This window comes from Pipistrellus hanaki, assembly GCF_964339955.1.
Source record: "Pipistrellus hanaki genome assembly, chromosome: 1".
NCBI lineage: Eukaryota > Metazoa > Chordata > Mammalia > Chiroptera > Vespertilionidae > Pipistrellus > Pipistrellus hanaki.
In genome coordinates this window covers 16096335-16118530 of record NC_140503.1, presented here as the reverse complement: position 1 = coordinate 16118530, position 22196 = coordinate 16096335, and the positions used below count along the sequence as shown (strand labels likewise).

Sequence of the window (22196 nt, the reverse complement as noted above, 5' to 3'; positions counted from 1 at the left end):
TAGTTTTTCCTTGCAATTTATTTGTTAATAACTTGATTCTTTTGTCATATAGCTTGTCCCATAATCCACAATTTAATGATGGCATGATTTATTATGAATTTACTAGGGGTCCGTTGCAGGAAGATTCCTACAAGCAGCTGCGCGCCGCCGCAGCCACCGCTGCCGCCACTGCCCACCCACGCTTTCCCTCTGGTAGCTGCCTTGCTTTCCGCTTTTCCTCCCTCTTCCTTCTATGCTGTCTTCAGTCTTCACTCCTCCCGCTCTCAGTGTATGCAAATTAACTGCCATCTTTGTTGGGTTAATTTGCATTCTTGCTCTGATTGGCTATGGACATAGCAAAGGTCCGGTCAATTAGAACTTTTCCCTTTTATTAGTGTAGATAGTAAGATCTGGAGATTTGATCAAATTCAGATTTGAGTTTTCAATAGAATAGTAGTTGACAGGTGGTTTTCTTTGAGAAGGCAACTCATACTTGACTAGCTCTAGTTTTGTGACTTAGCAGCCAACTAATAGTGCGTAGGTATCACTCCATAGAGACCAGAAAATGGTCATATCCTCCCATTACTTCTCCATTTATTAATCAGGGTGCTATTATGATTAAAGATTTTACATTTGCCTAAATGAAAGCATATATTTTCCATTTGTGTTTTTGGCCACAAGGAGTTATAATAGATGATAGATATAGCATCAATTCCTTATTATCTACATATTTCATTAAAAATCTATTATAAAAAAATGATTTGGTTTCATTAAAAAAAAAAAAAACATACAAAACCCCACTATGCCATTAGATTTCTGGGAGAAAAGCAAAGAAACATTATTCAGAAACCTTTAATCACTGGTCCACAGTACATCATTCACATTTAACCTTGATTCTATATTCTGTCACTTGCGAGCTCTGTGACTTTGGTAAAAGTTTTTAGCATTTTTATCCCTAGTTTTCTCTATAAAAATGGGGATAATACTTGCCTTATGGTTTTTGTAAGGACTCATGATAAATTATGCAAAGAACATCTTTTGGTGTCAAAAAAAAAATTAGTAGATTCTCAGTAAATTGGTAGTTACTACAAGTTCAACCACTGTTTCTCCCATACCTACCTATCACAGTGCCTTGTAAACAGCAGTTGCTCAATAAATGTTAGGTGAATAAGCATAGGGCCAATTAGCTTTGTATTGTCCCAAGCCAATGATGGCTTTAATATTTCAAGATGCTGTGATATAAAAATAAACAAAACTAAGTATCTGCTCATGAATTTACACTTAATTATAAGTAGAAATTTAAAAGCCTTGCCCTCAAATTTAGCATAATTTTAAAAATGCATCTTTATGGTTGAAAGTATTACAGATGTCTCTCTCCCTGCCCCCGCCCCCATTGATGCCCTTCACCCCACTCCCACCCTCTCCCTAGGCCTTCACCACACTATTGTCTGTGTCCATGGGTTATGCATATATGAATATAAGTTCTTTGGCTAATCTTTTCATGCCCTCTCCTTCCCTCTGAAATACGTCAGTCTGTTGGATGAAAAAGCTCATTATTTGCTCCCAAGTTAATTAGCTATTTTGAAAACAGTACTGTTGGTAACCCGCAGGATTAGGGCAAGTTGGGGACGCAGGATCAACTCAATTACATCACCAGAGACCTGAGAACACATCCATCTTCTCCAAAAGAAAACTAAATCAGTGCTGTTATTACATTTGACATGGCCTGAGGTGCATTCAGGGCTCACCTACTGCAGTAGGTTGAGCTATTACTCTCCCCCCACCAACCCCCCCCCCCCCCCCGAAAGATAGGCTGACGTTCTTATCAGAGCCTATGACTATGACCTTTTTTTGGAGTCTTTGCAAATGCACTGTAGTTCCGATGGGATCATACTGGATCAGGGTGAGCTCTAAATCCAACCCCTGGTGTCCTTGGAAGAAGGGACAGGAAGGCACAGATACACAGAGAAGAAGACAAGAGTGAAAATGGAGTCAGAGATTGAAATTGTGCTGCCATAAACCAAGAAGAGGAAGGGACGAATTCTAGCCTCCAAAGCTATGAGAGAATCCATTTCTCTTGTCTCAGGCCACCCAGTTTGCGGAACATGTTACAACAGCCCCAGGTAACTGAAGTATCCAGTGAACCCAGAGCAGAGGTATGGACCAATCAGCCTTCCTGCAGCTCACCTGTTTGGTGGGAAAGAGGAAAGGAGGAGGGAAACCTAGACAGGAGAAGCTGAATCAGCTTTCATCTGTCTGACATCAGCTAGGCCTGGGACTGACTCTTCAAAGCTGTGCAAGTACCAGCAGGAAAGCCTGCTTCACCTGAAAAGCAGGGAAGCAGAAGGTTCAGACTTGTTTGGCACCGATACCTTTGAAGTGAGATCTCTGTGGAATGTGGCAGGGATTGGGGGGGGGGGGACGGGGACAGAGGAGGGCGTGGCAGGATGGCACTTTAACATCCTCTTCCATGGGGGTAAAGGAGAAACTTGAACACCATCCAGGCACAGTGGGGAAAGCAATCCATGCTGGGCACCCATCTCTCCATCCTTATTGTGTCTCTGGAAGGCTCAGTGGTCTACTGGAGAAGCTTCTAAGCAGTCCCCTAGTTGCCTAACCATACTGAGCCTATTCCCCCCCTTCCCCCCACTGAGAAGTCAGTGCAATAATGCAGCAGAGAACTGGGATACAAGAGCCACTAGTGTGCCCTAAGAGTGTCGGCCTACAGGCTGAAGGGTCCCAGGTTCGATTCGGTCAAGAGCATATAACTGTGGTTGTGGGCACATCCCCAGTAGGGAGTGTGCAGGAGGCAACTGGTTGATGTGTCTCTCATCGATGTTTCTAACTCTATCCCTGTCCCTTTCTCTCTGTAAAAATAAATCAATAAAAAATATTTTTAAAAGAGCTGCTGGTGTGGCACCCTTTATAAAGCCAGTGTCTGGATATTTCTAACAGTAATAATTTCTAACAGTAATAAAAAGTGGTGTTGGCCTCACACTCATGGAACCCCCTTTGGGTACCAGGCTCTGGGCTGGACACTGGAGAGACTAAGAATGAGCTATCATCTTTGATAAATTAAGTGTGTCAGCGATATGGAATTAGACATGGCTTTTACTTTTCCTTCTTAAAATGTCTTTTAATGTTCTAATAATGTTTTATACCAGAATACTTAAAATTAAAACTCTGATAAATTTTTTTTAAAGATGTGGGGAAAGCTGCCACATGTATTTATTTGTTTGTTTGTTTGTTTATTTATTTTCTACTTCAGTGCCTGCTGCCTAGGGACAGGGGCCAGACAATAGTTCAAGGCCACAGTGTGCTCTGGCGTGGGGCACTCTGAAGGCCCAGGGGGCCGGACCTGCCCTAAATTGCACTTATTTTAGACTAACAACATTGCTCTCCATGGCACTAGGTACCTAGGGAGACCGTGCCTGCCCTCTCATTTATCTTTGCCCACACTGCACTCCAACAATGGGCCACTAGGACGTGACTGGTGCCTAATTATTCAGGTATGCTGGTTTCATTTTCCCAGGTTAGCTCCCCCAGGGCAGGCATTGCCTCCTTTCACACCATCTGTTAGCCCCAGTTCAAAAACCCACCCTGCCCCAAGCTGGCCTTACAGGCAGAACTATGCAATGTACCTCTCTCCACCTTTCTGGAAAGCAAGCCATAACAAGCTGCCTAATGGTTATCTTCGGGCAAGGAAGGAAGCAGAAGAGACGATGATTAAGGGTCTGCTTCATCATTTGCTATTGGTTCACCCTGAAATGGCACCGCCAAGACTGCAGGGCAAAGCCTGCACCTGCAGCCAAGATCCATGGGGAGGCACCGGCACCTGGGAGCAGATGTGTGCATGCTGCAGCCGGCAGGTGCATGCCACCCTGAGGCTGGAGCAAACGAAAGCCTTCTGGGTGACTTCTAGAATTCCATTGTCCCTGCCTGACTGCCACGGGTGCTTTGGATACACACTGGAAGCAACAAGGGGAATTTGACCACATACATCTTTGGAAATGTGGATAGACAATGTCAGACACTGTGCTAACTTCTTTATAGCTGCTCTTCTATTTTTTTCTACTCAGAGGCTCTACCAGGTAGTACTAGCCCCATTTCTATGGTGGGGAAACTGCCTCGAAAAGACAGAGCTAGGATTGGATCTCATGTCTTGTTGACTCAGCACAGACTTTCTGCATGACTACAGTTCAACATGAATGCAAGGGAAGAGAGAGAGAGAAAGCTCAAGCAAAATGGCTAGTTCCTAGCCATTTCTCTCCCAGAGCTGCAGCCATTGATCACCAATATAGGCAGTGAATTTTGACAAAGACCCTCAAATGATTGGACAAAGCCAACCTCTACGCATATCTGTAGCCTTGGACAGAAGAGAAAAAGAGAACTCCCTTGAGGCCACCAAACTAGGCTTAAAAGCTGCACTCTCCCTCCTCTTGGTGCAGAGCAGCTAGCTGGGGTTAGAGCCCTGGAAACCAAACAAAAGGCTCCCAGGAGCCCACCTCCTAGCCTCACCGCTGCCAGATACTGGGAAGGGGAAGGGAGCCCCGCCCGCCTCCATTCCTCAACAGACTAATAAAGATTTGGCCTGTCATCTCCCAGGGAGCAGGGACCAAGGCTGGCTGTCTCATTTTTCTTCTCCACACGGCAGATCCGCCTTTGAAACAAAGACTGCAATAAAATGGGTCATAAACATGTGTATGGGGTTATAGCCCCCTTAGAGTAGGGGAGGAAATTCTCCCAGCCCACAGGCCTGACAAAACCAAATTCCCAAGTTCCTGGGTGTCACCACAAGGTGGGGGAGGGGGAGGCTGGTGGAGGCTACACTCTCACTGTGTGGCTGCCCCTGGCCGCACTTTAGGCCAGATCCTCCCAGCCTCAAAGTTATAGTCTTCTTTGCAAATGAGGATATCCAGCTGGCTTTACAGATTTGGGATGATTCCGAAAAAAGTCACATTCACATACTTTAAAATGTTCAAGTATAAAGCACATACATGACCAAAAAATGTACTTTAAATACATAATAACTAAGCACTAGTTTTGAGATTAGCATAGAAAATTGAACTGCTGCCTTGTTAGACTTATTTTATTAATGCTTTTTTAAAATCTCTCTTTTGGGGATAGAAATTCCAGGGAAGCAGTCATCATTGTACAGATATTAAAAATATTTTACTGTTGAGGTCTCCAAATGGGCTTGAGTCTATTAAACCTACTTCAGTGCCTTGAAATGGTTTTGTCATCTCTGTAGAACCAGCTGAACTGCAAACTGTTCAAGTAAAGAGTTTACCAGTAAACTGTCTTTGGGACTAAAGATGTTTAACTCTTTTTTTTCTTTTTTAAAATCCTCACCCAAGGATATGTTTCTTATGGATTAAGAGAGAGAGAGAGAAACATCGATGTGAGAGAAACATTGATTGGCTGTCTCCCACATACAGCCCAACCAGGGATGTAACCGACAACCTAGGTATGTGCCCTGACGAGGAATCTAATCCACAACCCTTTTAGTGCACTGGACAATGTTCCAGCCAACTGAGCCACCTGGCCAGGGCTAGCTCTTTTCAAACAGGGAAGAAACTGTCATATGGAAAAAAGATTAGATTTATTCTTTATGGGTCCAAGATATGGTGATAATAATTATTATTACTATTTTCCTGGAAGGGCTGACATCTTAAGCACATCCATAACATCAAGCAGTTTTCTAAGAGCATTACACATATTTTTATTCACCTTCACAACTCTATGAAATTATTACTACAATTGTTCTAATTTTGTAGCTGAGGATACTGGAGCGCAGAAAAGGTGTCTTGTGCAAGGTCAAATGGCTGAAGATTAGAGAAGCCATTGCTCAATTTGGGCAGCTGCCCAAGGACCAATGGGTAGATGGTAACACTGCCTGCACATGGGATGGGCTGCCTGCCTCCCAGATAGCGTACCTTCAAACTGAGAGTCGTTCAAGCAGCAGCTGTTGCAGTGAGAGCCCTGGAGATACCATGCAGGGGAAGATGGGCTTAGAAAAGACTCACGTCAAATCCAGCAGTGTGACATACAGGACCTGGGCAGAAGGTAGTAGAAATGGACACTGGGGAGTTATTTTAAAATGTGGAATGAAGCCTTGGCTGATTTTGCTTAGTGGTTAGAGCGTCGGTCCAAAGGGTCTTGGGTTCGATTCCCAATCAAGGGCACATACTTCAGTTGCATGTTTAATCCTGGTGTGTGTGGGAGGTAACAAATTGATCTCTCTCGCTCTTGCTCTTGCTCTCTCCCCCCCACTCCCTTCCACTCTGCACTCTGGCTGAAAATCAATGGGAAAAAATATCCTTGGGTGATGATTAAAAAAAAGGGGGGAAGGAAAAGTGGAAGGAGGGCAGCTCAACAATGGAAAGAAGATTATGCCTGTCCTTCCAAGGTTCAGGAAATTAGGGCAACAGAGAGAAGAGAACAGGCTATTTTAGGACAAGGATTTATAAAAGGCTGAATGTAAAGATAGAGAAGGTAGAACTACTTTCTCACCATCTACAAAGGTTTGAAAGATATAAGATGGCTCAGGATGGAGTGAGTGAATGAACTAGTGAGTGAGGCAGAGGGGCTGTGACCTCAGATGGATGGTCAGCGATAGCAGAGCTGAGGGAGACCATGGGTCAGGAGGGGGAAGGACTATATCAGTGACAGGAAAGGAGGTGGCTGTTGGAATTTTCCCAAGGTTTCAAGTCCTAGTCTCAAGGGTCTAACTGAAATATTAGGTGAGATTGTGAAAATCATGTGCGCTTGCTTGAGAGGAGACAACGTATATAAAAGTATAAAGTATCTGATGGTGCCTGGCAGTTATAATTGCTCAATAACCTTAAGTTGAAACTGAAGTACTATATATATATATATATATATATATATATATATATATATATATATATATATATATTGATTTCAGAGAGGAAAGGAGAGGGAGAGAGAAAATTAATGATGAGAGAGAATTATTATGTTTTTTAAAATATATTTTATTGATTTTGTACAGAGAGGAAGGGAGAGAGATATAGACCCAGAAACATCGATGAGAGAGAGTCATCGATCAGCTGCCTCTTGCACACCCCACACCGGGGATATGCCCGCAACCAAGGTACATGCCCTTGACCAGAATCGAACCCGGGTCCCTTCAGTCCCCAAGCCGACGCTCTATCCACTGAGCCAAACCGGTTTCGGCGAGAGAGAATTATTGATCGGCTGCCTCCTGCATGCCCCCCACTGGGTATTAAGTCTGAAACCCAGACATGTGCCCTTGACTGGAATCGAACCCAAGACCCTTCACTCCACAGGCCGATGCTCTATCCACCAAGCCAAACCAACGAGGGCTGAAACTGAAGTGGAGTCACATGAACCTTGAGAAATTTCCTCCTTACCGTTGCCTTTTGTCTTACCGCCAAATATTTATTGTATACTATGGCAGCCATAGTGTTTGAGATAATTTAATATGAACCAGACATTGTCATGGTTTTTACCCTCAAGGCCCAGCCACAGATACAGAGTGCAATCTGGTGGTGGCTATTCACTGGTTCAGCAGATAATTATTGAGCACCTACTATACTATGTTCCAGGCAGGTGGCGATACACTAGTGACAGTCAGAAAGTCCTGTGCACATGGAGTTCAATGAACAAATATTCAATGAACAAACACTCAGAACAGACTGCTGTTACCAAGTGGGGTTAAGTGCAATGGAGAAAAATGAAGCAGGTTAGAGAGACAGAGAGTCAAGTGGGCACAGGCGGCCCTGTGTTAGCTGGGGTAATTTGGGCAGGCCTCTGTGAGGAGGTGACGGGTGGGCAGTGAGGGAATGCCTTCCAGTCAGAAGGAAGGAATAGCGAGAGAAAGAGCCCCGAGGCAAAGAGCAGCAAGTGGCCAGCGGAACATGCACCTCCATTTCCCACCTGCCGTCGAAATGGAGGAGACTCTAGAGGACGCAGAGTAGCTCAGCACCCTGTCACCGCCCTGCACTCACATTGGGTGAATGAGAAACAAACTTGAACTGTGTTGAGCCACTGAAATTGCGAAGCTGTTACAGCAGTAAGCCTCCTGGGTAAGGATATTACATAAGTTGTTTACATATAATTAACAGATATTAATATATAATATAAAGCGCATTACATGATATTAATCTTTGATGTGTGTTATATAATACACATTAGTATATGAATTGGTATATTAATATCCCTAGTACCAATATTAATTTTGGCAGCAGAAAATAGGGCACATCACTGGAACTTAATCAGCCTTCATTTCCTCCTTTTTGAGAAGGGAGGACATTGTGCTGCTTATGTTACAAGCTATAATGAAGAATGAATAAAAGCATGCATTTGACAGCTTGCTGAAAACAAGTGTGTTTTTCACCTGAAATACAATGCTCAAAATGGCTGTTCTACATATCTGCATCAATTTCCTTAGGCCTAGTTCATGGCTTTCCTTGCAGTGAGGACCAGGTGGTTTTTCTTTGTTCCCGATCAGGAAGAACTTACCCTGAGTCCCAGCATCTGCCTCTGAGCTGGTAGGATCGGAACACATAGGGCCTGAAAAGCATTTACTGGGACAGTTCTTTTTGGCACGAGATGGGAGATGGATGGGTGGTGGGTACGTTAAAATGTAAATTCAAAGGTAATGGATACATTTTAAAAAATAAAGATGTAAGTTCTTTGTGTTAAAGATTTTTTTTTACTATTTTCTCAATTTATGTTTATTTTTCCCAAGATGTGTTCCTGAATTCTATTTCCGGGGGGTCAAGGGGAGGGAAGCCAGACAGATGTGCTGATGACCCACACTGGGAAACGGGCCTCACTGAACGCTGGCAGTGCAGCAGCAATGAGAGCAGCCGGGCTGTGAATCCACTCACACGCAACTCCAGGCAGCTCTTGGGATTTCTCCTGCTTTCTTCTGGGTAGTGCTACCGTGCATTCAAAAACAAACATCCCAGCGACCCCATGTTTAAGGGAGTGAGGTCAGACACTTTCAATGAATGTCCCCTCTTTCTTTCAGAATGAGTGATATCAATCTAAATAAATTATGCCACGGGACCAGATAACCCCAGCATCTCGGTGGCTGACCATGACAAGATTTCTTTCTCCCGTTACATCCCTGGAGAATAGCTCCGGCTCCATTCTACATCACTCCAGGGCCCAGGCTGAAAGAGGAACCCCCGTCCAGGACATCAGTCCCCAGCCTGCGTGGGCCCTGCCCTAAGACTCCAGGTGTGGGCTCACATAACGTACGTCTAAGTAATTACAGGTGTAGACCAAGCTAACAACTGTGAAATATAGTGTGTCCTCTCCTCCTTGGCCAATATATGTTCATAACAACCCAGAAGGTTAAAATGGTATTGCAAATCCTTGGACTCCGTGGAGCTCCAGGCAGACACATCCCCATGCAGGGAGAAGTGGCCCCGGCCTGAGGCTGGCTCCCTTTCTGCTCCCTCCCCTCCCCCCGCTCCATCCTGCACTGTGAAGGCTGCGCTGTCCACCATCCAAGCTCAACTCCCAGCCCGGCAGGCCTCGGGGAGCCCCGAGCAGCGTGGGCTGCACTCAGATGCATACATCCAGGAGTGCCTAGAAGCAGACTGCGCAGATGACCCTGAAGTTCTGGGTACGTGAACTGGGATCCAGGAGTGAGAAGTGGGGGTGCATGAAGCCAGAGGAGCACCTGGACAGGGTCCAAGCAAGGGTCTGAGGGCAGCAGGTGGGCGGTATGGGTGACCTAGACGAAGGGGAAAAGGCATGTGGTGGAAACACATGGAAACTGATGCTGGGAAGTGTCACTTCCACCTGCATGTCCCTGGCCCGAAAGGGAGTCACATGGCCAAGCCTGATGTCCACGGGGCAGAATATCATCCTGTTGTCCGGGGCCTACAGCATAGGGAGGGACAGTGACTATTTTGGCCAGTGATATTATCTTCGTTCCTCAGACGCCAGTGCTGAGGGTGGGAGGAAGGAGGGGGAAATCGAGGGGTGGAAAATACAGATGAAGAGCCCATAACTGGTTGCTTTCTACATGCAGTAAAATGACACAGTCAGTGCCTTGCAAATAGCAGGCGCTCGGTGGAAGGTGGGGGAACCGGAATGAAATATGACAGTGTGGAAAATGCCCCCACAGTCCCAGCATCCTCTGCGGGAAGAGGACAATTACTTGGCAAAGGGAAAACAGTAAGCCTCCTGGGATACATTCTGGCTCAAACTAATAATGTGTTGCTTGAGGCGACCAATTTGTACAAACAAACCAATCGTGAAGAGGAGGGAGGGGAGGCAATTTGTGAAAGTGAACCTGGCAGTGAGGGCCTCCCCCTCCCCAGGCCCCTTCCCACCTCTCCCGGGGAAAAATTCCAATTCTGCAGAAAAATACCGTAGATACAAGTGGTTTCACAAAGCACATCGAGTGAGCCCACCCTTCAGTCAGTCAATGAAAACTGAGAAAATAAAAGACACTGCCTTTCTGTAAAGGTGGGTTATATGAATCGGCTAACGACATGAAATAGAACTTCTTCTGGGTTTGATTTAGCTCTTTTTCCACAACTTTAAAAATTTTTCTTCCCATAGACTACATCCTAACTCTAAAATATGAAAACTACATTATATTGCTCTCATCCTAATGGCTACTACTCATTATATTCCAGGACTTCGCGTACCTGGTCTCACAGAACCTTGGAAATAAACGTGCAAGCTCAGGGTGATCCTTATTATTTCCGTCCTACAGTGGAGGAAACTAAAGGTCGTTGAGGTTAAATGATTTGCCCAATATCACCGAGCAGGGAGAAGCAGAGCTGGTGTCTGACCCTGGTCTGTCCAACTCAGATAACTAGAGCTTCCCATCATACCTCACACTTCCTGCAGAGAACGGGCACCTAGGATTGTGCGGTGCAAGGTTAAACACAAGCACGTAGCTCTTTCATGGAGAAAAGCCTAGCCCACTCCACCCACAGCAAAATAGCCAGCAGCCACCCCTCAAATAGGTCAGCCCGAAAACAAATACATCCAACATGAAAGAATATTTTAAAATAGCCCCAGTAACACATGTAACGTATTTCTTTCTAAATAGAAATATTTTCATTCTTTTTTTTTTTGAGTTTCAGAGGGATCCCATGATTATTATAAATAATTCATATCCTATAAATGTAGTAAGGAATGAAAGTCCACTACCTCAAGATAATCAATATTATCTGCTTGGGATACAGTCTATTAAATTTTTTTTATATATTTAGGAACAGAAATTAATGTACATACACACACACACACACACACACACACACACACACGTAACAAAACTATATGTAGGCCAATATAACAAAACTATTATACATATTATTCTGCAACCTTCCTTTCTTCAGTTCACAATCTAACGGGAGCACTTGCCGTGGCTGCATAGCATTCCATTTTAATTGCTATTTGGTTGGACATTTTGGTTTTGTTTGTTTGCTTTAGCTAATACAAACAGTGATGCATTGCACGTTCAGGCATGTGTCTAATTATTTCCTGAGGATAAGGCAGCAGTCTAAGCGTGTGACATTTAAACTGGCACTGATGGCCAGAATGACCTCTAGAAATGTCTTTCCACAATCCTTGCATGCAAATTCCCAACTCTCCAACCAACACACTCTAATTCCTTTAAACTCCACTAAGCTAGTGGAGTTTATGCACTAGTAATATGCATAATTGTTTAATCTGCACAGCTGATTATGGGGATTAATAAACTTTTTTCCTCATTTCTTCTCTTGTGACTTTTGAACTGTCATGTAAGCCCGTGAGTCGGGCAGGATAAAGCAGGCCCTTGGCGAGTCAGCAGGCCACTGTGCAAATAAGCAGGTGAACAGGCTGACTGAGGGATTTATCAAGCATGAACGACTCCTTTCTCCTGACGCTAGCTGTGGGAAGCAGGCTGAACATGGAGTGTCAGACCCTAGACCCAGTCTCTACACCAAGTGGCACGCTCATGATGCCTCCAGAAAGATGACACAGATGCTTTAGTGTCAGTGAGGCCATTCTGTGCAGGGAACAAAGGGGCTTTACTAGTAAGTGGTGTTTGTCTAGTATTATGGGCTGAATTGTGTATCCTCAAAATGTACATGTTGCGTCTTCACCCCAAGTGCCTCTGTATGTGACTATATTTGGAGACAGGGTCTTTAGAGAGGCAGTGAAGTTAAAATGAGGTCATTAGGATGGCCCCAACCCAGTATGACTGTCATCAGAGGAAGCGATGACGACACAGAGACGCACAAAGGCAAGAGGATCTGGTGAAGAAGCAGGAGAGAGGCCTCCGAAGAAACCAATTTGCTCATGTACCTTGATCTAGGAATTCCAGTCTTTAGGACTGTGAGGAAATAAATTTCTGTCACTTAACCCACTCCATGGTTCTTTGCTAAGGCAGCTCTAGTAAACTGATACACACAGCACTCCACATGAGACCAAGGAAGAGTCAGGTGTCCATTTCACCGAGAAAGAGGCTGTGGAGCACCCTTGGTGCTACCACTGGAAAGGGCTGACATCTCATTGGTGTTTGCAACCCGCATAGAGCACTGATTTGTGTTTCCAGATGAACCCCAAGGTGGTAACATGAACTTGTCCTTGAGACCCTTGGCAGATGTGAATTCTACCAGGCAGCTGCCTTTTACAGCTGTGTGACCTATCTCCTCATCTGACCCAAGGGCCTGTGTGAACTCACTCTCCCTGGAAACAAACATGATACACTTGAACATTAACGTGGAGCTTTTTAAAGCTCTAAGCCAGTGGTTCTCAACCTTTCTAATGCCATGACCCTTTAATACAGTTCCTCATGTTGTGGTGACCCACGACCATAAAATAGTTTTCATTGCTACTTCATAACTGTAATTTTGCTACTGTTGTGAATCGTGATGTAAACAAATATCTGTGTTTTTCAATGGTCTTAGGCGACCCTGCTAGCGGTTCTCAGCCTGTGGGTAAAAGTCTCTAGGCCTCGGCTTCCTCACCTGGAAAATGGAGAAATCCTGCTAAATAATCTCTTACATTTCTTCTAACTTTCAAAGTCTGTGACTCCAAGCCAATCACTTGATCCTAAACCAAGTAAGAAAACATCTATTTCCAGAGGTTTCAGGACTAATGACAATAAATACTTGGGAGGGGACTCTGACAGCCACTATGGTTTGGGCACCTCTGTCAGCTGATACTTTGTTGAGTCAGAGTAACATCTTTTACCGAGAAAAAGGCACAGCTCAGAGTTCTTTCTGAAGCCTGAGTTTGCTGGGTCTTGAATGGTTTGCACGAGAGCTTCAGTGAGCAATTCCTAATCTCACTGAAAGCAGTGATGTTGGATAACTCACCCGGGAAGCTACTTAAAGTGGGAAAACCCATCCTTCACAGAGGAATTTGATGACCTACATTAAAAACAGTCAGCAGAATAATTAAAAATTATGACCAAAGGAACTCTTTTCTATTTTTCTCAACTCTCTTTCTAGACTGGAGTCCTTGGGATTAAGGTATTTTGAGGCAAGCTTTTCTTTTTTTTTTTCTAAGATGTTAGGCAAGGGCATAATACTGATATAATGTGATCAAAAGAGGAAATACAACTAAAAATGCTCATTGGACACCTCCTCGGGCCCAGGCATGGTGCTGGAGACCAGAGTGTAGGGACGATGCAAACTGGAAAACCCCACTGTTGCCCTGGAGGCGCTGAGTTTGATGAGGAGATGACCTCCATGCAAAGAACATCCCTCTCAAAGGTTGAGCAGATGGCACAGGGACCACAACCTAGAGTAAAACTCAGGAGAGAACCTACTCAGGATTATAGCTGGGAGAAAGAATTTTTTTTTTAAATAAGTTAACTTATTGTTGTCTCTCAAGCAAAATATACTCAAAGTTAAAAATAATCATAAAATACAAAAGTGCCTTGCGCTGGCCAGCATGGGTCAGTGGTTAGAACGTCTGTGTACCAAAGGGTCTTGGGTTCGATTCCCAGTCAAAGGTACATACAGGGGTTGTAGGTTTGATCCCCAGCCCTGGTCGGAGCATGTGCAGAAGGCAACCAATCGATGTGTCTCTCTCACATTGATGTTTTTCTCCCTTCCCCCTTCCACTGTCTAGAAATCAATGGAAACATATCCTCAGGTGAGGCTTAATTAAAAAAAAAAAAAAAAAAAAAAAAAAAAAACACAAAAAAACACGCTAATTGCTGTTTATTGAGAATTTGGGCCCCGGAGTCTGTCTGACGCTCTTCCAGCTGCAGTAGGATTACACTAGGACAGCAGAGACACGTGCTACACCTTGTAAGGAGGCATGCAGCCTGGGTGATGCTCTCATATTGTCACCCTTCCCCAATGATGAATGACAGAGAAACCTTCTGAGAATCTAAAAAGTTCTTCTTGAAAAAATTGGGTTCTCAAGCCCATGTCTTTCTACCCAGCATAAACACTTGTTTCTGAGGGAAAGAATGAGTCCAAAATCTCTGGGGATGTCCTCCTGCTCTGGCAGAATTCCACTGTGATCAATTAAATGAAAACAAATCAAGAACATCTGGTCTATATTTGTTTTTAAGACCCTGAGGGTGTAGATTCAAAGAAAGTTTGGGAAATGTAGTCTTAGGTCTGCTGAATCTAGAAATAAATAAATAAATAAATAAATAAATAAATAAATAAGTAAAGGCCCAGAGGTACAAGAGAGCCTGAGACAAAGTAAGGCTAGCTTTGTACATCCAGGAAAGTTTGGCAAAATATATTTTTCTGGTTTCCCAACACTTTAGCAATGGCCTGCACTTCCAAGTCAATTTGGCCAATTGATGTGTGTTTGGGTTTCTGTACCAGGTGACCAGATAGGAAGTATGGGTTAAAGAAAGACTAAATTTACATTAGTACATATATACACGTATAAATATATGTATATAAATATATGTATACACATATATGTATAAACTCTACATATACATACATACGGTAGATACATATAATTTCAGGACTTTTCAAAGTCCTTAATAAGCTGTTAGATGCTATGAATCTCCAACAGAGGGGACACAGTATGACCTAATGCACTGGCCCCCAGCATCCGGGCTTTTCTTGGGCTGCTCCATGGGACACACTCGGGAGGGATGCTGGACTCTTAACCCAGTGAGACACAGATGTCTGCGATGCAGATGACTCATCGCCTGCACCTTCACTGCGTTCATTCATGGATCCGTTCACCAGACATTATTACACACCTGCTGTGTGCTTCACCAGCCTTGTCATTCCTCACTAATGCATACAGCCTGAGCATTCCCATCCCACACGTAAATCTCCACTTTTCTTATGCTTGAAAAAAACCCAAATGGAAGGAAGCCCACCACTTAACAGCTGCTTGAGCTACTGCAAACATTTCTGTGCGCTCTCTTTCCTGGTTGCAATGCTTCAGAGGCAGAGGCTTATCTTTGTTCCCTCCATCCTCTTGCTGTTTACCCACGCGTGCTAAACTAGCAGCATCACAGAGCTGCTCAGCTGTCAGTATGGCAGGGCGGGCCTATCAGCTAGGGAAAGGGGACCCTGGGAGATAGGGGTGAAAGATGAAGCAAGTATCATTAGAAATCTTGCCTGTTCCCAGTCCTCCTGCCATTGGCTCTGGGGAGCTGAACCCCAGAGCAAATATCAGCACTGCTCCCAGCTCTGGCCCACACCTGTGGCTTAGCCAAGGCAAGGGGATTTGTTTGCCTGCCTCCTCCTAATTATCTCCTTGGTGAGAAATGAGAAAAAAGCGGGGCTGATCACAGAGTCTTGCCCTCCACAATTATGCTGGGATCTGGGTGTCCCTGTGGGGCTGCCAACTGCCGGCAGAATTCCTGCCTCCATGACAGGAAGGAGGCTGTGGCTCCCTGCGCCCCAGGAGGAGCAACAGCTCAGAGCCATGGGCCGAGGTAAACAGGCTGGGCGGGGCCTCCGTAACCCCTCTCCACACAGGAGGTGAAGCACGGAGCTCCTGCCAGGTGGCTTCCTCACACATTGCTACCAGAGAAAGCCAGGACACCTGGCTGAGGGAGCAACTCTTCACCCCCAACTTCCACCCCCAAGGCATGGGGAGAGGGGGCGGCGGGGGCGGGGCGGGGGGCGGGGGGGGGGGGACAGATTAAATGACAAGTCTCCCTAAGGCAGTTCTCCCAAAGGCCCCCAAGCTGTTAGCACAGAAACCAATCACACGGAAGTCCCCCCAGGCCTCTGCATGGACCTGTGGCTCACTGCTGAGAGCTGCAAAGCCCTTCTGAGACCCCATCCCACCACGCGTGTCGGTGACAGTGCTCTTTGGGACAAGAACGGGGTAGGCAGTAACTATCATCCTGTCCCATGTCACAGGGAGATGAGGCCCAGAGCTATTCAGTTGGGGATTTTCTTTCAGTCCTACAGCACTCAGCATTGAGCGGAGCACCTGCGCACACGTCGCCCTACCTGGACAGGGATGCTCAGCCCCATTTCACAGATGAGGAATCAGCTCTGGGGAGAGCACTGCCCGAAGGAGACAGACAGATGAGATCTGCTCCATAGCCTCGTGGGGGTGCAGCTTACCCTGGAGGAGCCATCCAGCCTCAAAGGACAGACTCTCAGAGCCACTGCCACAGACCTGGTGCCGGATTCCTCTGAAGCTCTCAGTAGCTCAACTGTCTGTCCTACTGACAGCATTTATAAATTCCCCACCGCTGGGCAGGTGAATAAATGCCAGAGGTTTCGAAGCACATGGTCATTCTCCTAAACCTTGTTTGTCCTTACCCACTTTCTATCCTGGGATCTTTGAGGGAAATGGGATCTTTTCAAAGTCAGGGCTCCACCCTGGACACACAGGTCAGGGTGTTCAGGAAGACAGCCTCATCGGGTTCCCACCGCTGCGGCAGCATCGACTGTCCACTCCGCCTGGGGGTGGGCTCTCCGGGTCACCCACCTTAGGACCTCTCCCTTTCCCAGGGCCCCGGAGACACCGCTGGCCACCTCCGGGCCTGGAGAACAGGTGCAGGTGAGATACAAAGGATGATGCTCCATCAGAAGCAGATGGGGGCGCTCCTCAGCACCTGGGCCCACCTGCACCCACGCCTTACTAAAGAATTGGGTATTTCTTTCCACAAAGCAGTGCCTAGAAACTTGTTTACATAACACAGTACTGTGGGCACACAGCAGTTATCTGTAAACACTCATATCTGATAAGGAAACATCAGCTTCTTCCTCCAGCTTTCCTGCTACTCATCTTTTTAAAATCCCTTTGATCCTATTTAGGTTAAAAATAACCCCATGGCATCAACAAGTATATATATATATATATATATATATATATATATATATATATATATATATATGAAGGTCTGAAAGGTAACACAGCAAATTGATACCCATAATAATTCTGGGGACACCACCAGATTTGGGAACCACTGAAAAAGGCTTTGGAACTTGGATTGAAATCCAGGTTTGTCTGTTTCTTAGTCACATTCTCTTAGACCAGTTTCTTAGCTTCCAAAGACTCAGAATCACCTAGGAAATGGAGAGAAGGATACCTGCCTTGCAGGATTGTTGTAAAAGCCAGAGATAGCACACACCCTGCACAGACAGTCCACAAAGAGTCCTGGCTGCCCCTGCCATACCTCCAGCCTCCCTGTAGCCATGGGAGAGAACTGAGAGCATCATGCATCACTCTCTAGTCCTGGTTTTGCATCTGTGGCTGTGGAGTGACCCCAGCCTCCGGGCCATTTAGTTGCTGATGGGGATTAGAGTGTTGCCAATTCTCTATTTGCTCACCACCACCCATGACCCCAAACCCACTGATACTTGTTGTCACCTGCTCTGTGGCCTGGGGGCTGACCTCTGTGGGCTGCCTCACCAGGTCTGCTGGCCCTTCGGCTTCTAGCTAAATCTGGGTATTGATTCCCCGCTCTCCCCAGCTCGCCAAGTCTCTGACAGTGGCTCTGTCCCTTTTACAGCCAGAGGTATAACAGAGCCTGAGACAAAGTAAGGCTGGCTTTGTAAATCCAGGGAAGGTTGTCAAAAAATTTTTTTTTCTTGTTTCCCAACACTTTTAACAACAGCCTGCATATCCAAGTTAACTTTGCTGTTTGATAAGTGTTTGAGTTTCGGGACCCTGTGGGGCAGACCCTCTTCCATGATTCTAACTCTTGCTGCCTCTATAAGCAGTCCTGTCATTACACTATTATTTTAAAAATATATTTTATTGATTTCTTACAGAGAGAAAGAGAGAGGGATAGAGAGTTAGAAACATTGATGAGAGAGAATCATCGATCAGCTGCCTCCTGCACACCCTCCCTAATGGGGATGTGCCCGCAACCAAGGTACATGCCCTTGACCGGAATCGAACCCGGGACCTTTCAGTCCGCCGGCCAATGCTCTACCCACTGAGCCAAAGCGGTTTCAGCCTGTCATTACACTCTTATCAGATAAACCCTTCCGAGGGCTCCATCTGCTTCCTCCCAGGACCTTGACTGAAACAACAGGGCGGAGGCTTTCTCGGTGCCCATTGTAACCCTGTCAGAACAGATACTTAAAATAACTGGAGACCATTAAAGCTTGGGAGACAGAGTAATAATGTCCAGTAATAATAAAATAGGGCTCTGATTTCATTCCTGGAACCTCAGGTATTAAAGTAATTTTCACCTAAGTAGAGAGGCCACTGAAAAAAGAGCCTGAACAGACATGCTGACTTTCCCTGCAGCGAGGAGCCCATTCTCCACCTCTCCAGCCTAATGAGATCCCTGGGGCAGGTGAGGGAAGAAACTGCATCCTTGATGATCACTCCAGAGTCCGTGAACCAATACATCATCTGCGTCCTCTGCAGGAAGGCTTGGCAAGGAGGTTAGGAGCATGGAGAAGCGAGGAGGAGAAGCACAGCCTCAGCCCCTGATAGTGCCCTGCCACCAGGAAATGCTCCCCACGGCGGAGATGAGGGCGGGGAGGCATATTTCAGCCGCTGACAGGATCATCAGACACTGACCTGATCGACAGCCATGGGGATCAAGCAGAACTGAGGGAATGTCTGTGAAAACAAAATGCTAGAAAGAACTGTAGCTTATGAAAAGAGAGAGAGACTGTGTTAAACTAGAATTCTTTGCAAATTTATCAAATACCAAACTAAATTCTATTTGAACCCTTACACACACACACACACACACACACACACACACACACACACACACCCTCTAGAGGCCTGGTGCATGAAATTCATGCATGGTGGGGAGCAGGGTGTATGTCCCTCAGCCCAGCCTGCACTCTCTCCAATCTGGAACCCCTTGGGGGATGTCCAACTACCAGTTTAGGCCTGATCCCACAGTTGGACATTCCTCTCACAATCCAGGAGTGCTGGCTCCTAATCACTCACCTGCCTGCCTGCCTGACTGCCCCTAACCACTTCTTCTTGCCAGCCTGATCGCCCCCTAACTGCTTCCTTGCTGGCCTGATTGATGCCTAACTGCTCCCCTGCTGGCCCAATTGCCCCCAACTGCCCTCCCCTGCCAACCTGATGGCCCCCAACTGCCCTCCCTTGCAGGTCTGGATGCCCCCAGCTGCCCCCCCCCCCTGCTGGCCTGATCTCACCCCCAACTGCCCTCCCCTGCCAGCCTGGTCACCTTAACTGCCCTCCCTTGCCGGTCTGGTCCCCCACAACTGCCCTCCCCTGCCAGCCATCTTGTGCTGGCCATCTTGTGATGATGTAAGGGCATTGCACAAGGGCACAAGGACCACTTAGGCTTTTATTAGTATATATACTCTGTGTGTGTGTGTGTGTATGTGTGTGTGTGTGTGTTGATTCAGCAAGGAAGGGATAGAGAGATAGAAACATTAATGAGAAAAAATCACTAATCAGCTGCCTCCTGAACACCCCACACTGGGGATCAAGTCCACAACTCTGGCATGTGCCCTCACTGGGAATCAAACCATGATCTCCTAGTTCAAAGGTCAATGCTCAACCACTGAGCCATGTCAGCCGGGTATGTTTGAACCCTTTGTCTTTATAGAACCCTCAATAGTACACAGCATGAGGGTAAATGTTGCCCAAGTTTGAAAAATGATTCAGAGACAAATTTCTAAAGATTTGAGAAGAAAAAACATTATTGGACACACTGGGTAATTTCATCCACAGAGAAACTACCAGTAACTCCATCCCTTTCAAAGGAAAACAATCTCTTGGTCCCAACAACCAAAACACCAAGAACACATCACATGTTTCCAATGCCGTCCTAACCCTAATATGCAGTATGGTACTTGCCGATGGGCCATAATACCACCGTTGAAGCCAGCCGGCATTCCATCCTACACCTACTGGAAATGTAATCAATGAGACCTCAGGATCTGCATGCTAATGTATATAGCTCAACTCAGGCCCAACAGAATAAACATAACTGCAAAATGATTTGTAGTCTAGATACAGTGGCTGAATCCTGATACTCATTCCACTTCACGCAACATTTACTTTTTCTCTGCTTAAATCTACCTCCCTTTTGCTGAAGAGGGAATATGCTTGGGTGGGTAGGATGCAAGATTCAATTTTGTGAATATTACCAATAGTTGTTATCCAAGGAGAAGCGAAATTGACAAAGAACAACACTTGTACCAAACCGTCAGGAAAATAACACATTAAGACATACTGTCAAGTCAGCCTTGTGACCGGGGAGGTCCCGGGATAGGAACTATGATCCCTGTGAGCTCCTGCATCTGGGAGAAAGCCACCCTGAGTTCCTGCCCTGATGCCAGACAATCCAGTTCCTGCTGGCATGTGTCTGTGTCTCCCAAAGCCTCACCCAGGTGCTGGAGCTAAGAGGAAGCAGGACCTTGTTTCTTTGGTTTCAGTACCATTGTAATGCCAAACTCATTGAATCGACTTGATAATTCCCAGGTCCATTCATGCTGTCTCAAAAGATGGCTATCATCAACAAATCAACAAACAGCAAGGGCTGGAGAGGATGTGGAGAAAAAGAACCCTCGTGTGCTGCTGCTGGGAATGCAGACTGGTGCAGCCACTGTGGACAATAGTTTGGAGTTTCCTCAAAAATTAAAAATGAAACCCATTTGACCCAGATCCCACTTCTAGGACTATATCCCAAGAAATCAGAAACACCAATCAGAAGGACAGATGCACTTTATGTTCATAGCCGCTCAATTCGCCATAGCTAAGATTTGGAAACGGCCTAAGTGCCCATCAGAAGATGAGTGGATTAAAAAACTGTGGTACAGCTACACAATGAAATATTATGCTGCTGTAAAAAAGAAAGAACTCTTACCATTCACAACAGCATGGATGGACCTGGAGAGCATTATGCTAAGCAAAATAAGTCACACAGAGAAAGATAAATATCACATGATCTCACTCATTTGTGGAACAATATAAACTGATGAACAAAAATAGAGACAGAGAAGCATGGAACAGACCATCAAACCTCAGAGGGAAGGCTGGGGGGTGGGGGTAAGAGTTCAACCAAAGGACTTATATGCATGTATATAAGCATAACCAATGGACACAGACAGGGGGGGGAGTCAGAGCAACCTGGTAGAGGTCAATGGTGGGGGGGGGAAGACATATGTAATACTTCAAACAATAAAATAATAATAATAATAATAATAATAATAATAATAATAATAATAATATATGTCAAATGGTTTCCCAATATTGATCATCTTCTAACCAACCAGCCAATCTGTATATGTTTTCTTTTCTAATAACCCAATTTTGAATCACTCAGGAATCTAGTATTTTGACTGGATGTTAACCTTGACCTTATTCTACAAACAAAGCTGGCTACAGAGATTTGAAGAAGGGCTACAGGTCAGGGAGAGTGATTGGCAAAGCCCTGTGGCTTGGTGCTCCGTCTTACCTGTAGAGTCGGCCCTAGATGCCCTGCCACTCATCTGCTCCTCCGCACTGATGAACTGCAGGTCTGTGTATGAGGGGCCGCAACTAGGACTACTGGTGTCTTCAGAGTGCATGGTCCAGCTGCTCTCGGAGGTCAGAGGGCATCTCCCCAGCGAGTTGAAGGAAGGGCATGTCCAGCAGGGCAAGGTCAATGGTAGGCCTGGGGGCAGACCACAAACCAAAAGCATACACTTTAACTATTGTTTTCCTTCAGAGCTTATCTTACTTCGATGTTGCTCAGACCCTATGAAATCTCAACAGCTGCACAAGGCAAGGAAGTATGTAGGCAGTACCACTCATGATACTACACAGCAACTGAGACACCACCGTGAGTCAGTGTCAAAAATGATACGACTGAGGTC

General features: G+C 45.6%; 1 protein-coding gene across 4 annotated transcripts in view; it reads right to left on the bottom strand.

The window, feature by feature from the left end:
- STON2 (stonin 2) overlaps positions 1-22196 on the bottom strand; it is a 129606-nt gene that overhangs the window by 54894 nt on the left and 52516 nt on the right. For all 4 annotated transcript variants that reach the window (XM_084891462.1, XM_084891460.1, XM_084891461.1 and 1 more), the window contains one exon: positions 21797-21994. In XM_084891462.1, the coding sequence (XP_084747588.1) occupies positions 21797-21994 (198 nt within the window). The remainder of the gene's footprint in view (positions 1-21796; positions 21995-22196) is intronic.